The sequence below is a fragment of the Podarcis filfolensis genome (assembly GCF_964270895.1).
Source record: "Podarcis filfolensis genome assembly, chromosome: 6".
In the NCBI taxonomy this organism is placed as follows: Eukaryota; Metazoa; Chordata; class Lepidosauria; order Squamata; family Lacertidae; genus Podarcis; species Podarcis filfolensis.
In genome coordinates this window covers 92,390,603-92,409,059 of record NC_139609.1, presented here as the reverse complement: position 1 = coordinate 92,409,059, position 18,457 = coordinate 92,390,603, and the positions used below count along the sequence as shown (strand labels likewise).

Here is an 18,457-nt window from a genome sequence, read left to right as displayed (position 1 = left end):
CTCTCTTTTATTTCTAGGCCAAATATCAGAAGGAACTCTTTCAGGCAAGGGGCAGGTGTCCAAAAGCGAAGGACAGGTCTCTAACACTGGGGAGGACGTGCACTTGCTACATGAAGGAGCAGCGGAGGAGGAGGAGGAGGAAGAAGAAGAAGAAGAGGAAGAGGAAGAGGAGGCAGTTGAGGAGGAATGTGAAAAGGAGATCATCATCCAAACGGAGGATGCGGAAGAAGTCATTGAGGTCACCAGTGAACGCAGTAGTGATTTGTGCCTGGAACAGCGGGGTGATGAGGTGAGCTATGAGGAGTCTTGCAAACTGCAAAAGGAGGAGGAAGACGAGGAAGAGGAGGAGGAAGACAATGAAGAGGAGGAGGAGGAGGAAGATGAAGAGTATGAGGAAGAGGAGGAAGAGGAGGAGGAGGAGGAAGAAGAGGAGGAGGAGACATCGACTGCAGTGATCTGTGAAGAAGCTCCTCACACATCTCAGGACTCCCCAAAAACCCACTGTGAAGGACAGATAGTCGGCTCCAAGCCTGAGTATTCTGTCATTGTGGAGGTGAGATCAGACGATGACAAGGACGATGATTGCCACTCCCAGAAATCCACTGTGACTGATGAATCTGAGATGTATGACATGATGACCCGGGGGAACCTGGGTCTCTTGGAACAGGCCATTGCTCTGAAAGCTGAACAGGTTAAGGTTGTGAGAGAGCCTGGCCAGCAGCTGGCCGGGGAGCATGTGAAACTTTTCCAGGTCGAGGACAAGCAAAACAAAGCCCTGGACTCCATCAGAAAGAGCTACTACAGCAAAGGTGAGGACGTTGTCCTTCCAGTGGCAAATAAACTGCTATCCCCACCCCACCCTGGTGGCAATGAAAATGAGTTTGGTAGGGTCTGGGAGCCCCATTCCTATAGATCTGTAACATCTGGATGCCCCTGTGTCCCTTCCAGCCCACCGTTCTCAGGGCCCATGAAAAGTTTGAATGGTTCCAGTAAATACAAAATAATCAGAGGATGGTGGAACAGAAGTAACTCATCTTCTGTCACGCTGTCTTTGTGAAGCCTAATGGAAAAAAGCAAATGGTCCCTGCAATGGTTTGGTCAATGGTTGTTTCTGTAATGGTGCTGCCATATTGTATTCTGCAACCTTCATTGGCTGCTGTTTTGTGTTGACCTCAGTACCCTACTGTGTGCTCCTATAAGTGACAAAGGAGTAAAACCTTCAGAGTCTGCATACGCTTGAATATCCCCCCCACTCCTACTCTAGGGAGAGTGCTACTTCCAGATGGGTGTTTCTTGTGGGATCAGTGTTTCTCATGAGTTTTTTGCAGCATCCAAATGAAGTCATTGTCACCCAAATGTCAACCTGTGTTTTTCCTGCATTTAATCCAAATTTACCCTTTCTGGGGGAAATCCGATAAGATTAAAAACAAAAAACATTTGTTGCCAGCAATATCTAATTGACCCATTAGCAGTCTTAAGCTCCTATCTGGAAGCACCTGGGCAATCCTCCCTCCATACAAGCCCTGCTGGATCAGTTGCCCAACATCCAGTCCAATATTCTGTTATCACAATGGTCAACTGATCCGTTGCCCGCAGGAACCCCACAAGCGATGATTGCACAATAGCTCTCCCCAGCTACTGGCGTTTAGAGACACACTCTTTCATATACAGTAGGTCATAATGATACTGGAGAATAGAGTTTCCCATACACTCACTGGGACTATTCAGTGAAGTAGTTCGCAAGAAGCTTTGGGGCAAACAAACACCCTAAGCATTCTTCATACAATTCTGATTCACCTGGGAAACTCATTGCCATTAGACATGCCAACAGACTCTAGCCCAGTTTATCTTCTTCTTTCTTCTTTCTTCTTTGGCGATCACTCGTAGCCAAGTAAGATTGTCTTCCATAAACACGGTCTTAACAGTGAGTCCGTAAGTGACTGTGGAAGCCAATTCTGGATCCACACGTCCTTCCACAGTGGGGACATTGGTTCCCGGGCGAGAGTTGATCACGGTGTGGATTTGCCAAGCGTGCCTTCCTCTTAGCACCTTTCTCCCTTGCGTCTTGAGTTCCAGCGTCTTCAATGCCCATGACACCTTTGGTAAAGGCTGTTCTCCAACTGGAGCACTCACAGGCCAGTGTTTCCCAGTTGTCAGTGTTTATACTACTTTTTTTAGATTTGCCTTAAGACAGTCTTTAAACCTCTTTGGTTGACCACCAGCATTACGCTTTCCATTTTTAAGTTTGGAATAGAGTAGTTGCTTTGGAAGACGATCATCAGGCATCCACAGAACATGACCAGTCCAACGAAGCTGATGTTGAAGAATCATTGCTTCAACACTGGTTATACCAGTTCATGGAAGATAGATCAATTGATGCATATGAGCCACAGTGGCATAAAATACACCCAGGGGGTGGGTGACTATCTCAATAACACCTTGCTTCCTAAGGATGTCTTGGGGGTTACCGTGGGTGATGCTGGATTAGAGTGATTTGGGATAATCCATCAATCCATTCCTTAAATTCTTTGTTCTTATGTCCATAGGATTGCAATCCAGTAGCATAAGTGGCTACTTGCATGACTGCAGCTTAGATTGATCCATAGAATCAGACTGTAAGAAACCTAAACCTGCATATCAGCTTCCTTCTATCATGGGTTTTAGGGGTAGTGCTAGGTAACAATATCTGAAGAGCCACCTATCTTTCCCAGAGCTGTTTGGTACTATTGGCTGACTCTTTCCCACTGATCTTTTGTTGTTGTCATTGAGATGTACATTACTGTCCCTCTGGACTGGTGTCCCACAACCTGGTGCCTGCCAGATGTTTTAGAAGACAACTGCCATTGGCGCCAACCACCATGACGGGCACTAGGTTGGGGAAGGCTGGTCATGTAAGTAAATTTCACCTGAAATGAAATGCAAAAACAGATTCAGAGGTATTCTTAATAAGACTGGTTTGATTTTCTTGTGGACTTTTTTTGCACGTCTCATGATGTTCTTCCTGCACCCTCTCCTCCCTGCATTTCCTAGATCCTTCAAGACCCGAGAAGCGAGAAATCAAATGCCCAACCCCTGGCTGTGATGGCACAGGGCATGTCACAGGGCTGTACCCTCACCACCGCAGTTTGTCTGGCTGCCCGCACAAAGACAGGATCCCTCCTGAGAGTAAGTGCGACTTGGAGTTATTTACAGGACAGAAACGGTCCAGCTTCTTCTTTTGCAACAAATACTACTGCTGAATGAATGAATGAATGAATGACAAATCCATCATCTCCAATGAATGTGGAGAAGGGGGACGGGGTGTTCCAGGTGCAGCGAGGCAAAGGTGAAAGTGGAAAAGAGAACAGAACAGTTGGGTGGCAGCTGAGCAAGCAGGGAAGGCAGGAGGGTCTGTGGCCTAGTTGCTTCTGCAATGTTCTGGACCAGCCTTTCTCAACCTGTGGGTCCCCAGATGTTGTTGGACTACAACTCCCATCACCCCTAGCTAGTAAGGCCAGAGCTCAGGGATGATGGGAGTTGTAGTCCAACAACATCTGGGGACCCACAGGTTGAGAACCGCTGTTCTGGATGCTTGAAGGCCAATCCCATGCCTGCTTACTTGGAAATAAGTCACATTTGAAGAAAATGGGATTTGCTTCCAAATAAGTATACAAAGGACTGCGCCCTTCGATAAAGTGATATCTTCCTTAATATGCTTGCATGTATGCAGGAAGACCCAAATTAATATCTGTTTTCTCTAAGCAGGCATAATTTTGCAATGCAGTAAGCATTTAGGCTGTTATACCAACCGCTCAGTATGTCTGCTTAGTCATGAATGAATTTCAAAATGAGAAAGTCGATTTAAATCAATTGTTTACACCGAGCAGGTGTAGCTTCCTGGTTATTTAAATCATGGTTTAAAACAATAATTTAAATGGACTCAACTTAAATCAACCCACCTGCAATCAAAATTGGGCCACATTCACTACATTTCCAATGCTTTCAATGGGCAAACATGTTTGCCCTCTTGTGGAACAATGTCTGAAAAATCGCCAAAAGGATTTTTTTAAAAAAAATTGCTGCCCAAAATGTTTTTTAAAACTACCCATCCCCCTTTTAGCTCACCCATATATTCAAAAAAGACATGTCAATGGCTTACAAAATGCCCTTAATGTTAATTTGTGATCTCAACATCATTGTACTCGTTTATGCTAGGCACTGTAGCACACTGGTTAAGAGACTGAGCTGCGAGCTAAGCTAGTTTTTCACTTCAGCTATGAATTCATTCAGTCGCCTCAGGCAAACCACTGTCTCTTAGTGCACACCCACACAAGTTGTAAGCTAAAGGAAGCCTTTCCAAAAAAAAACTTTGAGAAAGTTCTTTGGGCACCTTCATGATGGGGGGTTCATTTTCCCTCTCCCACCCCCAACCCCAAAATGGCCAAAAGCGAGGATTGCAACATTTTTTTCCATTCCTCTGTTTTCAAGGGAGAGGGTGCTTATGCATATACAGTACTTAACTGTCTTCCAGTGAATTAAGTGGAATTTCAGACTGATCAACTTTTGCTGAATTCGGCTGCTAGCATTCATAAGATAGTTGCCATAGCTCTCAGCCTGCTACACCCCTGTTTCCTTAAACACAAAGTGAGGATAAGCCACCTCTGAAAATACAGTTTCTTAGAAAGTATTCCATCTTGTCTGGAATGAATCAGACACTTCATTCGTACTGATTTCCATGAAATGTTAAAGAGGGAAAGAGAGATGTTTGCAAATTATCTTTTCCCTCTTTTTAAAAAATGCAAACAGTATGTATGAGGCAGGCGTGGCAAAACACAAAGGAAATGGAAAAGTCAACTTTTTCCTGCTATTAAATATAAATTGGTATTGGAAAGTTTCATATACTTTCTCCCCAAAGGGCAAATGTTTGTTGTTTGTGGGTTTAATTCATGTCTTCATAACAACATCACAGGAATCGCTGTGTGCATATATGAAAATAAAGTGAAAATCTGCCTTATCAGTTCACTTCAAAGGTTTTAGGCTTGAGGGGAAATGAGACAAGGGGACATCAGTTATTTTCTCATATGTGTGATTTTTTTTAAAAAAAAGAACTGAAAAACAAATTAATTCCTTTGCTTTTAAGGTCATCACCGCAGGAGGTAGTAATCCTGAAGATTAAAAATATTTTTAAAAAACAAAACAAAATAAGAGACTATAGATAATTCCAAATGCTTAAAAGTACCTGAAACGGATAGGCAGGAGAAGCGCAATGTAGTAGGAAATAAAATAATAATAAGACATTTTTATTTTATTTTTAAAATTCACATTTAAACTCATTCTATTATGGGACCAAGACACCTTGCATGTGGCTTCCAGGGCAGGGAGTTCTGCAGAGAGGGTTGGGCTTTGGGGCACAAGCCCAGGGTTATGCAGGCTAAAGGTAAAGGTAAAGGGACCCTTGACCATTAGGTCCAGTCGTGGCCGACTCTGGGGTTGCGGCGCTCATCTCGCTTTATTGGTCGAGGGAGCCGGCGTACAGCTTCCGGGTCATGTGGCCAGCATGACTAAGCCGCTTCTGGCGAACCAGAGCAGCTCACGGAAACGCCATTTACCTTTCCGCCGGAGCGGTACCTATTTATCTACTTGCACTTTGACGTGCTTTCGAACTGCTAGGTTGGCAGGAGCAGGGACCGAGAAATGGGAGCTCACCCCATTGCAGGGATTCGAACCTCTGACCTTCTGATCAGCAAGTACTAGGCTCTGTGGTTTAACCCACAGCGCCACCCACGCATTGGTTAATTTTTTGCTTGGTGATGGGCTGTGCCTGCCCCTACAATGCTGCTGCTGCAAGGGAATTTCATTAAAGGACTCCAGGGGCTCACCATGCTTTCATCTGAATCCCTGGCGTGGGGCTTGGTGTGCACAAGCCCCTGGGAGCATGTGGGGAGAGGTGAGGGTATGGTGCCCAGCTCCACTTTCTCCCCAATATTGTTTTCCCTTACTGGTCCCAGAGTCAGCCATGACGGGACCTAATGGTCAGGGGTCCCTTTACCTTTAACCGCAACCTTACAAATTGTGGCGATTTGCTACGCAGTGGGCAAAAACCAAATGGCACCAGCCAATCAGCCAAATGGACAATATTCCTACCAGGCCCCTGCCCCAAAAGCAGACGACCCCATGACAGGCATAGCAAGGTCAAATGCAAAAAGCTCTAAATTAGGGAGGGTGGGCGGGTGATCCAGTGCAGTCAGCGAAAGAGAATGCTCAATGCTGCGTGCTCAGTATATAAAACCCTTGGTCCATCCCACAAATTGTCAACAACAAAATTTCCCCAGTAGCTCAAACAGCCAAATCACTGCTATGGCCATCCATACGATGCCACCCAACAACAGAGGGTTGACCTGTCAGACGCCACCGCAACACATGCTCTCCATGAAGGAGAACATGCTTTACCAGCTTTGGTTGGTGCAGCTGAAGGATATGGGATGAGGTGCCCAAAGCAGTTGTTTTCTGAGACCTGATGAGCCATCTATTTTCTCTTCGTTCTTTCTTTAATCGTGTTGTGGTTTTTCCCCTTCCTCCTCTGCATCCCTCCCCTTTCCTTTCCTTTCCTTCCTTTATAATAAAGTCTTGGCCATGCACGAGAATGTATTAAAATGCCCGACGCCAGGGTGCACCGGACAAGGCCACGTGAACAGCAACCGCAACACTCACCGAAGGTACGTGGTTCACAGCAAGAGCTCAAAATTATCCTAGAGCCAATTTAGAAACTGTTCAGGATAGGACAACAGAAGTCTTGGGTTCAAGAAGGCATTTTGGGGCAGAAAAAGGCAGATAACTGTTAAATTGTGGGTGAACATATCAGACGACACAGCGATTCTTCAAACAGCTCTTGTTTATTCACAGGCCAGGACAGAACTGAACTGAAGGGTTCAGTCAGCCTGCTTATATAGAGCTCCAGTACAATGTAACTGTAACAATTTTCTAAAACTATCCAATCACTGAACGTCACTTTCGATCCCTTATTTGCATAACTATCTACAGTATCCCCCTGCTGGCCCAGGGTGAGAACTTCAGTACATAACAATAACAAAAGCGTAGCATTTGGTGATTGTACATCTATGGACTTCTAGCCCAGATATAAGCAGTGCGAACCTACAGGAAAGATGATAACAATTCTGTCCTACCACATGTAGGTATATAGTGAAATGTATGTGCATGGAATGGTCAACACGTAATGATATTTGCATGGCTTAATTGCAGTGTAGGAATTCTCTTGTACGATACAAAGCGGTTTCAGAAACAGATTCTATAGATTGTAAGACCTATTTGGGAAGGGAATGTGTTATATGGAAATGCATGTAAGAATCTAAGCAATCTCTAAGAATGGTTGTTTCCCTGGAAAATGTTAAGAGCAACAGGATCAGGTTAGGAACTGAACTCACTGGATCAAAGGTGTCACACATGGCACACAAAGTTGCTCAGTTTGTTAAACGTTGTTTATGCATTGGGCTGGGGACAAGAAACGTACCCTTTTTTGTGGGCCTAGATCAGAAGGAAAAAAAATAGATATGTTTCTTCAATTAATTGAGAAGATCAATTTGGCTTGAAGCACTAGCCAGCGAGCGAAGGAAAGTGAAATTAAAATCTCCACTGTTGCTGATGTGCAGGGCAAAGACTATGTTCCCTTTCTCAGTCCCTGTGGCCTGAAAGCTCCCCCACATCCTCCTCTCCCCTTCCTGCAGGTGATATTCAGATTCCCTTGTATGGTAAATGATCAAGTGTGGCAGGCACAGGGCAAACTTTTGGCGCAATAGTGGCACAAGCTGCTTTTGGGATGGATCCGGGTTCAGTCCTGCCGTCAAGGTATCAGGAGCATGGACTGCATGCAGTAATTTGAGCATCAGATCCCATGAGTTGCTTTGATGCTCGTATAGAAAATAACGCCGGGGTATAAGCAGCCAAAATCGTGCTAAGTGGCTAGTTCTATCAACAGAAGGATTTCTGCTTTCCCTCCTCCTCCCTGCATGTACCCCCCAAAAAAAATTGTTATGCAGGTGTCAGGGAATCAGGAGCAGGAGCACTGGGGAGAGAGGATTGGGAGAGCGAAGGGGAAGAATCCGAGGGCAGCGTAGGGGAGTATGACAGTGGCCCGAGAGATTCCATGAGCTTCTCCAGCGAATCAGAAGATTCCCAGAAGGGGGCGCCGATGGTCAGGGCAAGGGGGGTCCCAGGGGGGACGCACCAGAAACAAGGAGCCAGAGGGGAACCCCAAAGCAGCAGTGGAGGATCGGGACCAGTTTCCCCACCAGAGCGTAGTGGGGGGGAAGAGTCACATGTGTCAGGGGCAGTGTCTCCTCCAGAGAGGGAGTCAGGGCTGACCACGCCTCCAACGGAGGGGAGGTCAGTTGCAGGTAGCCCCCCCGAAGGGGGAAGCAGTGACAGCAGCAGTGAAACGGTCAGGAGGAAAGCTGCTGGCTGGGCGTGCGCGCCAAGTTCAAATGTGCAGGCGCGCGGAACAGCAGGAGACCCGGATGGGGAACCAGCTCCTAAAGCCTGCCGGAGGGAGGGAGAAGGCTCAGGGGAATCAGCGGGAGAAGAGGCTAGAAAGGGCGGAACCCCGGCGGGCAGGTGGACCCAGAGGAGGAAGGAGCAGTGGAGAAGGTGGAGCAAGGCTAGAATCTTAAATTGGTGTCAAGGGGGAGGAGACTCAGACGGAGCATCAGCGGTCTGACACTTGAGACGTGGGGCTGCGCGCTGCGGCTCTGGAAGTGAAACTGAACTTCAATAAAGACTTTTATACTTAACAACGAAGCAGCGTTGGTCCTTTGTGAGCTGGGACCTAGGGTAGCTCTGACAGTAGGTTACCCCAACCCTCTGGAGCAGATTTGGGGAGGGTGTAGGATGTGCATTCAAGGATGAAAGAGGGGAAAGTTCCATTGTACGAGAGTAATGGAATGAGTGTATTGGATAGTGACCTAAATCAATGTAGCTGACTATGGTTGTCAAGTTGCAATGTGGAGAATTCTTTTTAACTTTAATTCTGTTGCCCAGTTTCTTGCAAGGGTTTTGTGGCTCGTCTCAGCCTATGATTGCTGCCCGCCCTATCCAGTCCTCTCCTGCTGAAGCAAATTGGAATTTATTTTTGCCCCACGCCATGCAATTTTTCTTTATAGAGTATGTCCAGGTGGCAGCCTGCCAGCCCTAATTAACTGAACACATTTTTGCTGGATTACGCAAACAGAGATTGCTTCCCAAAAATAAGATTGGTGGCCAGCTCAGCTTAAGTCCTGGACTATGGCATTCATAAAGCCGCTATCTACATTTCATATTGCTTCGGGGAAACAAGGGGTAGAATTCAACATCGCACTGTTACAATTGTCGCCATTGTTTTATTTTTCATTTCGTTTCTATACCGCTTTATATTTTAAAGAGAAAAAAACCCCTCAAAGCATGATCACATCAAATGAAACAATCCAGAATAAAACAAATTCAAGCTTCAAGGAAAGTATTTCAGATCCCTCTCTGTGTGTCATTTTGCTTTCTCCGTATTTCGTTACCCACTTGATTTATGTAGCTGCCACATAGCAGAAGAACTCTAGGAAGACAGTGTGGTGTAATGGTTAGAGTGATGGACTAGAACCTGAGAGCACAGGGTTCAAATCCCCACTTGGTCATGAAGTCATTGGTGCAAGAATTTCTGCTCCCCGGATGGAACAACCTCCCCTTTCCTCCCTCTGTGTGCTGTTCTAGGGGTACTTCTGACACCCCAGAACTTATATAGGGGAAGTAGAATCAGAGTTGGAAGAGACCCCAAGGGTCATCTAGTCCAACCCCTTGCAATGCAGGAATCTCAGCTATAGCATCCATGACAGATGGCCATCCAACCTCTGCTTAAAAACCTCCAAGGAAGGAGAGTCTAGAACCTCCCGAAGGAGACCGTTCCACTAGGGAGGAGCTTTCACTGTCAGAAAGTTTTGTATGTTTAGAAGAGAGGGGAAAGTCCAGTTTTGCTAGAAAGACTCACTGTGCCGGCTCCCACTAAATTTTAATCTCACCTCTGCCATGCAGTCACTAGATGGCTTTAGGCAAGCCGTATCCCTTACCCTTCTTCCATTTCCAATATTAGAATAATACTTAAAAGGTAAAGGTAAAGGGACCCCTGACCATTAGGTCCAGTTGTGGCTGACTCTGGAGTTGCGGCGCTCATCTCGCTTTACTGGCCGAGGAAGCCGGCGTACAGCTTCCAGGTCATGTGGCCATCATGACTAAGCCACTTCTGGCGAACCAGAGCAGTGCCCAAAATACCGTTTACCTTCCCACCGGAGCGGTACCTATTTATCTACTTGCACTTTGACGTGCTTTCAAACTGCTAGGTTGGCAGGAGCAGGGACCGAGCAATGGGAGCTCACCCCGTCGCGGGGATTCGAACCGCTGACCTTCTGATCGGCAAGTCCTAGGCTCTGTGGTTTAACCCACAGCGCCACCTGCATCCCAGAATAATACTTACTGACCCATTATACCCAGTTCTTGCATGGATTACAGCAAGCCAATGCATGTGAAGTACTCTGAGCGCTCTAGAGTAGCCTTCCCCAACTTGGTGCCCTCCAGATCTTTTTGGAGCACAACACCCATCAGCCCAGCCCAGCATGCCGAATGGGCAGGGATGGTGAGAATTGCAGTCTAACATTGGGACGGTACCAAGTTGGGAAAGTCTGCCGTAGCAGACCCTCCAAAAGTCCCTATTTTCCAGCAACAGTCCCGGATTTACAGAAGCCATCCCAGTTTCTGATTTGATCCTGGAATGTCCCACTTTCCCTTAGGACATCCCCATTTTCATCAGAGAAATGATGGAGGGCATGTTAGGGCACTCCTATTTTTCATCGGAGAAATATTGGAAGATATGAAGTTATGCAACCCCCATGCAAAGGAGATAAATCATACCTCCGAAGTCAGACAGAATCTGTTCCGGAAGTCCATTCGACTTCCAAAACATTCAGAAACCAAGGCACGGCTTCCGATTGGCTGCAGGAAGTTCCTGCAGCCAATCGGAAGCTGCAGAACCCACATCAGATGTTCAGTTTCCAACGAACGCTTGCAAACTGGAACACTCACTTCTAGGTTTGCTGCGTTTGGGAGCCAAAATGTTTGACTCGCAGGGATTTCGACTTCTGAGGTATGACTGTACAACCTTTAGAAGACATCTGAAAGCAGCCCTGTGTAGGGAGGTTTTTTAATGTTTAATGTTTTATTATTATTTTTATATGTTGGAAGCCGCCCAGAGTGGCTGGGGCAACCCAGTCAGATGGGCGGGGTATAAATATTATTATTATTATTATTATTATTATTATTATTATTATTATTATGAAATAGGATGTCCCTATTTTCATCAGAGAAATGTTGAAGGCTTTGCCGTAGAGTGCAGTATTTCTATTATTACTTTCCTCCCTAAGATATTGAATTATTTGGGTAGGTTTGAACAATTTGGGGCAATTAAAATGTTAAAAGTTAAATAAACCTTGTGGGTGGAGAAGTGTTAACGTATACAAAATTGTACATATTGTTGATTTGAATATGTTATTATTGATTATGTATGCCCAATGTATCAGCCGCCTGGGGGGGGTTTACTGTTTGTGTTTTGGTTGTTGGTAAAAAAATAAAAAAAAAATAAAGATTAAAAAAAATGTAACACACACACAGAAAAATTACTTTCCTCCCTTCCTCTCTCATGCCATTTTTCCATTCCTTCCTTCTTTCCTTCCTTACTACAGCTTATCCGGGTGCCCCATCGCCGCTGCTGAAAAACTAGCCAAATCTCACGAGAAGCAGCAGCCCCCAACTGGTGACCCATCAAAGAGCAGCTCAAATTCTGATCGGATACTCAGGTAAGTGGACAAACAGATCCTAAGCCACCTGCTCTTCTTCCCTCCCTCCCCCCAACTGCCACCAATAATACAATATCTCTGAAAGAACAGCAAGTCACCACTTATGGAAGTGCCAGCATATCTTGTTCCTGCTGGTGCTTTTCTTACTGTCAAATGTCTCTGCAAACAGTTAAAAAAAAAAGTAATTGATGTTTCTAGGCAGGGCATGGGAGGACAACGAATGGCTTCTGTAGCATCAATTAGTGCTGAGACTACAGGCCAAAGGGTTTTTCACAGTGCAGACATACTGCGTCCGTACTGATTACACTGCATTGCAAACTGACAGAGAATTACAGCTATCATATTGACATTATGAGGATAGAGGCAGAAAGCCACAATCCAATATTTCAATTTCTGTTATATTGTTAACACATCCCCAAGCCCTTTTGTTTCTTACGACTGTGTAGCTTTCAGGAGCAGAACTTGTCTCTGATTTAACGAGAGCTTAGCATGTTTGCTCGTGGAATGACTATGTTTTTGAATACATACAATCGTGATATATTTGAACAGGTAATGATGGAAGATACATGGGAAAGCAAATGTCAAAAGATTTTGAATAAATGGACAAGTTATAGGAATTGGATAGCGCGGGGGGAAGCCAGCCCAAGCATCCAAATTAGAATGAATAATCTGTGCACATGGTTAAAGATTTGAAGAGAGAACAATTTTTGGGGGGAGGTGTTAAAGGGGAGGGAGGAAGGGGGGGAATTAGGATAAATGAGTAGGGACAAAAGTATATACTGTTATATTAACAGTTGCCATTAATCTGATTTGAATTAATTTTATAATGAAATGTTTTTAGAATGTTGTATCATTTTACTGTTGTTAGCCGCTCTGAGCCCGGCTTCGGCTGGGGAGGGCGGGATATAAATAAATTATTATTATTATTATTATTATTATTATTATTATTATTATTATTATTAATATTATTATTATGCAAAACTAATAGGAGGATGGTTTTGATGCATGTTATTGTTAGATTTTCGACTGAATGGTGTGGAGGTTTTTTGTAAGTTATTCGACGTCCCAGGATGAAAGTGTGATTATAAAGAATGGAAAAAAATTAATAATAAACTTTAAGAGGCACTTAGCACTATTAAAAAAAAAAATGCTTTCTTGTGCTACCCCTTCACCAGCTGACTACAGATTGTGCCAGCCAGACTAGAAATGGTTGTATCACACACTCACACACACATCAAACCTCTTCCATCACGGGCTTATAAATTTGGAAGAAACTACTACACTTTGGGTGCAATCCAGCATAGCACAAAGTCTCTCCCATCAGATTTCTTCTTGCACAACAGAATATTCTCCCCTTTCTTTACCCCAATGCACCCCTTAAATTTGTTCTATGGGATCCTCCAACCCTCTGGAACAAATTTGGGGGTGACATGTGATACGCAGGCATGGGGAAGAATGAATTCCTGTTGTGCAAGTGGAAATCCTTGCGCTTGACTAGACATGGTAGTTACAATCATTTTTTAAAAAATCTATTATAATCCTCTTGCAAAAAACACCCGCACCCCTGTTTATAGTATTTCTTCCATCTCTAAATCTCACCACGTGGTTTCCCCACAATAGATGTCATATTCTACACTCTCTGTGCTCAAAGTACCCGCTGCTTTCCTTCTCACGAACGACACCGATAACTCATCTTTTGTCTTTCAAAAGCCTCCCCGCGAAATTACACCCGGAATGGAAGCGTTCTACGCGAGTCTCAGTCTCTTCTTTTCTCGTCCTCCTCAGGCCGATGTGCTTTGTGAAGCAACTGGAGGTGCCTCAGTACGGGAGCTACAGGCCCAATATGGTTCCTGCCACGCCAAGGGCCAACTTGGCCAAGGAGCTGGAGAAGTACTCCAAGGTCACCTTCGATTATGCAAGTTTTGATGCTCAGGTTTTTGGCAAACGCATGCTTGCCCCAAAGATTCAGACTAGCGAAACCTCACCTAAAGCCTTTAAATGTAAGTTGGGGCTGGTCACGGACACTGCTTTGGAATGTCCTGGAGGGTGATTTGTTGTTTCTTGTTGGTGGTGCATAAGTCTTGCCCTGTGCTGGATCTGACCCAAAGTCGATCTGGTCCAGCCTGCTGTTTTCGCAGAACAACTACGAATCCCCATGGTTTACCCCACTGAACCAGGGGAATCCATTTTGCTGTTGTGGCTAGTAGTCACTGATAGACCTGCCGTCCATACATTAGTCTAATTCCTAAAACACAACTAAGCTATCGGCTGTCACCAAATCCTGTGGCAATGGATTTCATAAACTGATTATTTTTTTTGCAGAAGTTCAGCCTCTTGTCTATCCTGAACCTTCTTCTGTCAATCCATTTCATTGTGCAAATCTGTGCTTTAGTTATTTACAAGGGATAAATTAACTGTTACCTGCAAACATGTGTAATGTAACCCAAAGGTTCTTTTTTGCCTTGCAAAAGCACCTCAGTGTAGAGTTGGTGGGTGGGGGGCTCTTTAACCCTTCCCTGCCCAGTTTCTCTATTCCGCATCAACGTGTAGCCAACCACTGGGTTTCAAACAGATGTTTGTAAGTACAGGCTTTATCCCTGATCCTGGTGATAGTAGCCTTTGAAAATAAAGTACATAGGGTTATATCCAAATAAGTTCTAAGAACACAAGAAGAACGTGCTGGATCAGACCAACGTCCTATTCTCATGGGGAGCCCAAAAGCTGAACCCAAACACAAGAGCATTGTCCCCTCCTGTAGAGTTGCCATATCTGAAAAAGTAGAAACCAGTACACCTCAAAAGTTGTTGAGTTTTTTTAGGAATATCCAAAGATTGTTGAGCTTTTTCTAGACAAATCCCCAAAACTTTTTTTTTTTTTTTACAAAAATGCCCAAAAAAGTCGGTTGACTTGCCTAAGATCCAGGACAAAGCACCGCCTTTTGGAAATTCCCCCAGGACGTCAATTCCGCCTTTGAAATCTCAGTAACGTCCGGCAAAATCTGGCAGACATATGGCAGCCCTAACCTCCTGCACAGCCTTTCTCAACCTGTGGGTCCCCACATGTTGTTGGACTACAACTCCCATCCCCCCTAGCTAGCAAGGCCAGAGCTCAGGGATGATGGGAGTTGTAGTCCAAGAACATCTGGGGACCCACAGGTTGAGAACGGCTGCTCTTGCAGCTTCCAGCAAGTGGTATTCAGACACATATTGCCTCTACAGAGCATAGCCATCACAGCCTTATCCTCCAAGAATTTAGCTAATCCTCATTTAAAACCATCCAGGTTGGTAGCCATCACTGTGGGCATGAGTTCTCATACCGTATTGGCCCAAATATAAGCTGCACCCGCAAATAAGCCGCACCTTTAAAATTCATGGGGGGGGGACAGAAAGACAATATCTGCAAATAAGCCGCTCCCTTAAAATTCCACAGAATTTCACACCTGTTCCATTTTACCGTATTTCTTTTTCAGCAGCAATATCGTAAAAGCCAATTTTTGTAAGGTCACAAATTTAACTTTCCACTGTCGGAATTTGGAGTGGGGAGGGAGTGCGGCTTATATTCAGGCCAATGCAGTAATTTAACTATACACTTTGTGAAGAAATACTGTCCTATACCTATCCTGAATTTTCCAGCATTCAGCTTCCTTAGCTGCCCACGAATTCTAGTGTTACAACTGGGGGGGAGAGAGAAAATGATCTAGCCACTTTTTCCATGCCTTGCGTAATTTTATAAACTCCTATCAAGTCAGCTCCTTCTCGCCTTCTCCCTAAGCTAAAAAGCCCCCAAATACTGCAGCCTTTCCTTACAGGGTAGTTGACCCACCCCCTTGATGATTTTGGGTGCCCTTTTCTGAACCTTCTTGGAATGGGCCCAGTAAAATGAATGACCAACTTAAATGAATCTACTCTGAGCAGGATTTGGTTGGATGCAAGCCATTGCTCTCTCAGCATAGCCTTCCTCCTGGGATCTGTTTGTAGCAAGATGCTGGTTATATGTAGAGAGAGAGAGACTCGTGTGAATCCTTTTGCAATTGTTCCGTTGTGGGAGAGGGAAAGCTCTGTGCTTTTCTGAGAGCCAGGGCAGCATTTTGTTCCCACAAGGCAAAAGCTAGCGTGAAGTGTGCCCATTTTCATCCTGCTAAATGCATTCCGGTGGGCGAGGGAAAGAAAAAGGACAGAGAGGCGAAGCTTTCCTCTTTCCCACCCCTTTGAATTCCTCAGAGGCATCCAGCAATATAGTTTTAATGGAGAAGATTGCAGTGTTCTGAGAACTTGATGGCGCACTCAGTTAGTGGCTAAACCTTTCACCCTTAAGAGGACCTGCTCATATATTTCTCGCTCTGCCCGACAGCCCAGTTTCTTTTCACATCACTTTATACAGCAGTGTCATTGGTTAAGAAAAGATGAAGAGCCTTTCCTGGACCAGATCGAAAGGTCTAACTAGTCACATTTCTAGTGACCAATTTAGGTGCTTTGGGGGAGTCCTGAAGCAGGATGTGAATAGCCCAGCCCTGCAACATTCAGTAGCCTAAGCCGTGTTTCTGATAGCCCTTGTGGCTAACACTGTTTGGGGGAGGGAAGAAAACATCCTCTGTGAATTTATCTAATCTCCTTTTAAGCGAAGCCAGCGGTCATCAGTACATCTGGTGGCAGCAAATTCTATCAACTAATTACGCGTGGTGCAAAGAAGCACATTATTTTTCCTGTCCTAAATCTACTGCTAATTGATTTCATTCAATGACCATGAGTTCTATTATCACAAAGGGAGAGAAAACATCCCACAGCCACTTTTTCCACACCTGTGTGTTAGGTATTTATTCCAAAGCATCAATTCCTTTTGTTTGCTTTAAATATATATATAAATATACAGTGGTACCTCAGGTTACATACGCTTCAGGTTACAGACTCCGCTAACCCAGAAATAGTACCTCGGGTTAAGAACTTTGCTTCAGGATGAGAACAGAATTCGCAGAGCAGGGGCACGGCGGCAGCAGGAGGCCCCATTAGCTAAAATGGTACCTCAGGTTAAGAACAGTTTCAGGTTAAGAACGGACCTCCAGAACAAATTAAGTTCTTAACTCGAGGTACCACTGCATTTTTGCAAGTTCTGTATTGGTAACACGGCTGGAGTTATTGCTCCTGAAATTCACTGCTCTAATTTTCAATTCTGCACAGAGTGTATTCAAGATTGTGATGCTGAAACTTGCTAAATCCTTTCCCTACCCACACCCCGAACTGAAATCTGAAATGAGCAGGGCCGTCTTTAGTATATGAGCCGCCGGGGTGCAAAAATCCGCCCAGCGTCATCATCCCCCCCCCCCCCGATTGCCGGTGGCCAGGAGGTTGCTGTTCTCCGTCGCCGGGCCCGAGGGAAGCGCCTTCCTGCTCCAGCCCTGCCAGCGAAAGGCAGAGACCTCCCGAGTTTCCCCTTCGAGGGGGAGGACAAACCTCTAAGGGTGTCGGGAACCCGGCGGGGTTTGTCTTGCCGAGACCCCGCGACAGCGACATTGCATTCTCTTGCCTTGCCGCCCAATGGTTGCCTTTTCAGTTTTCACATTTGCTACCCCCGGCAGCGGGCGCATGGCACACACCCACACCCCAGAATTCGGTGCCCGGGTGCCCCGCACCCCTTGCACCCTCGGGTAAAGACGGCCCTGGAAATGAGGCATCTGGCTCCGGAAGCCTACTGCACAGGATTGATTTTTTATTTTTATTTTTTTGCACCTGGTCCTTTGCCAACCTTCATACATCACCCCCCCTGTGTTACTCCCTTTTTGCAGCCAAACCTTTTCCAAAGGCCTCTTCCCCCGGCCACAGTCCCTCCAGCAGTTACGTGAAGAGCACTTCGTCTTCATCCACAGGCTTCGACTATTCCCACGATGCGGAAGCTGCGCATATGGCTGCCACTGCCATTTTGAACCTCTCCACTCGCTGCTGGGAAATGCCTGAGAACCTCAGCACCAAGCAGCAAGATCTCCCCAGCAAGGTGAGTCTGAAATGGGCTTCTAAACCAGATAAAAAGGTAAAGGTAAAGGAACCCTGACAGTTAAGTCCAGTCGCGAGCGACTCTGGGGTTGCGGCGCTCATCTCACGTTGCTGGCCAAGGGAGCCAACGTTTGTCCGCAGACAGATTTTCCAGGTCATGTGGCCAGCATGACTAAGCCGCTTCTGGCGAAACCAGAGCAGCACACAGAAATAGGTTTACCTTCCCACCGGAGCGGTACCTATTTATCTACTTGCATTTTGACATGCTTTCGAACTGCTAGGTTGGCAGGAGCTTGGACCGAGCAACAGGAGCCCACCCTGTCGCGCGGATTCGAACCACCGACCTTCCGATCGGCAAGCCCTAGGCTCAGTGGTTTAACCCACAGTGCCACCTGCGTCCCACTGTACAGATATTAGGACTGTCCATATTCAGCACTGATGCAATTGTAAGCATGAGATCCTTGAGTTCAAGATAACCCCGGAATCTCATGTGGACATCTCTCTCATTTTAAGTCTCTCTCTGCCATCCACGTCCAAACCAGAGATATGAGTAATTGAAGGGAGGGGTGATAAAGCAGAGATTTCCAGGTGAAGAATGATTTTGGATTGTTT

The 18,457-nt window shown here is 45.5% G+C and overlaps 1 protein-coding gene across 6 annotated transcripts in view; it reads left to right on the top strand.

Annotated features, from left to right (window-relative positions):
* The window catches only part of MYT1 (myelin transcription factor 1), a 169,765-nt gene that overhangs the window by 95,522 nt on the left and 55,786 nt on the right, over positions 1-18,457 (top strand). For 3 of the 6 annotated variants that reach the window (XM_083618428.1, XM_083618425.1, XM_083618429.1), the window contains exons 7-12: positions 18-809; positions 3,031-3,165; positions 6,605-6,695; positions 11,748-11,861; positions 13,647-13,861; positions 17,722-17,846. In XM_083618428.1, coding sequence (XP_083474554.1) covers positions 18-809; positions 3,031-3,165; positions 6,605-6,695; positions 11,748-11,861; positions 13,647-13,861; positions 17,722-17,846 — 1,472 coding nt within the window. Of the gene's footprint in view, positions 1-17; positions 810-3,030; positions 3,166-6,604; positions 6,696-11,747; positions 11,862-13,646; positions 13,862-17,640; positions 17,847-18,457 lie in introns of all 6 variants that reach the window. The other 3 variants (XM_083618426.1, XM_083618424.1, XM_083618427.1) reach the window with 1 other exon arrangement.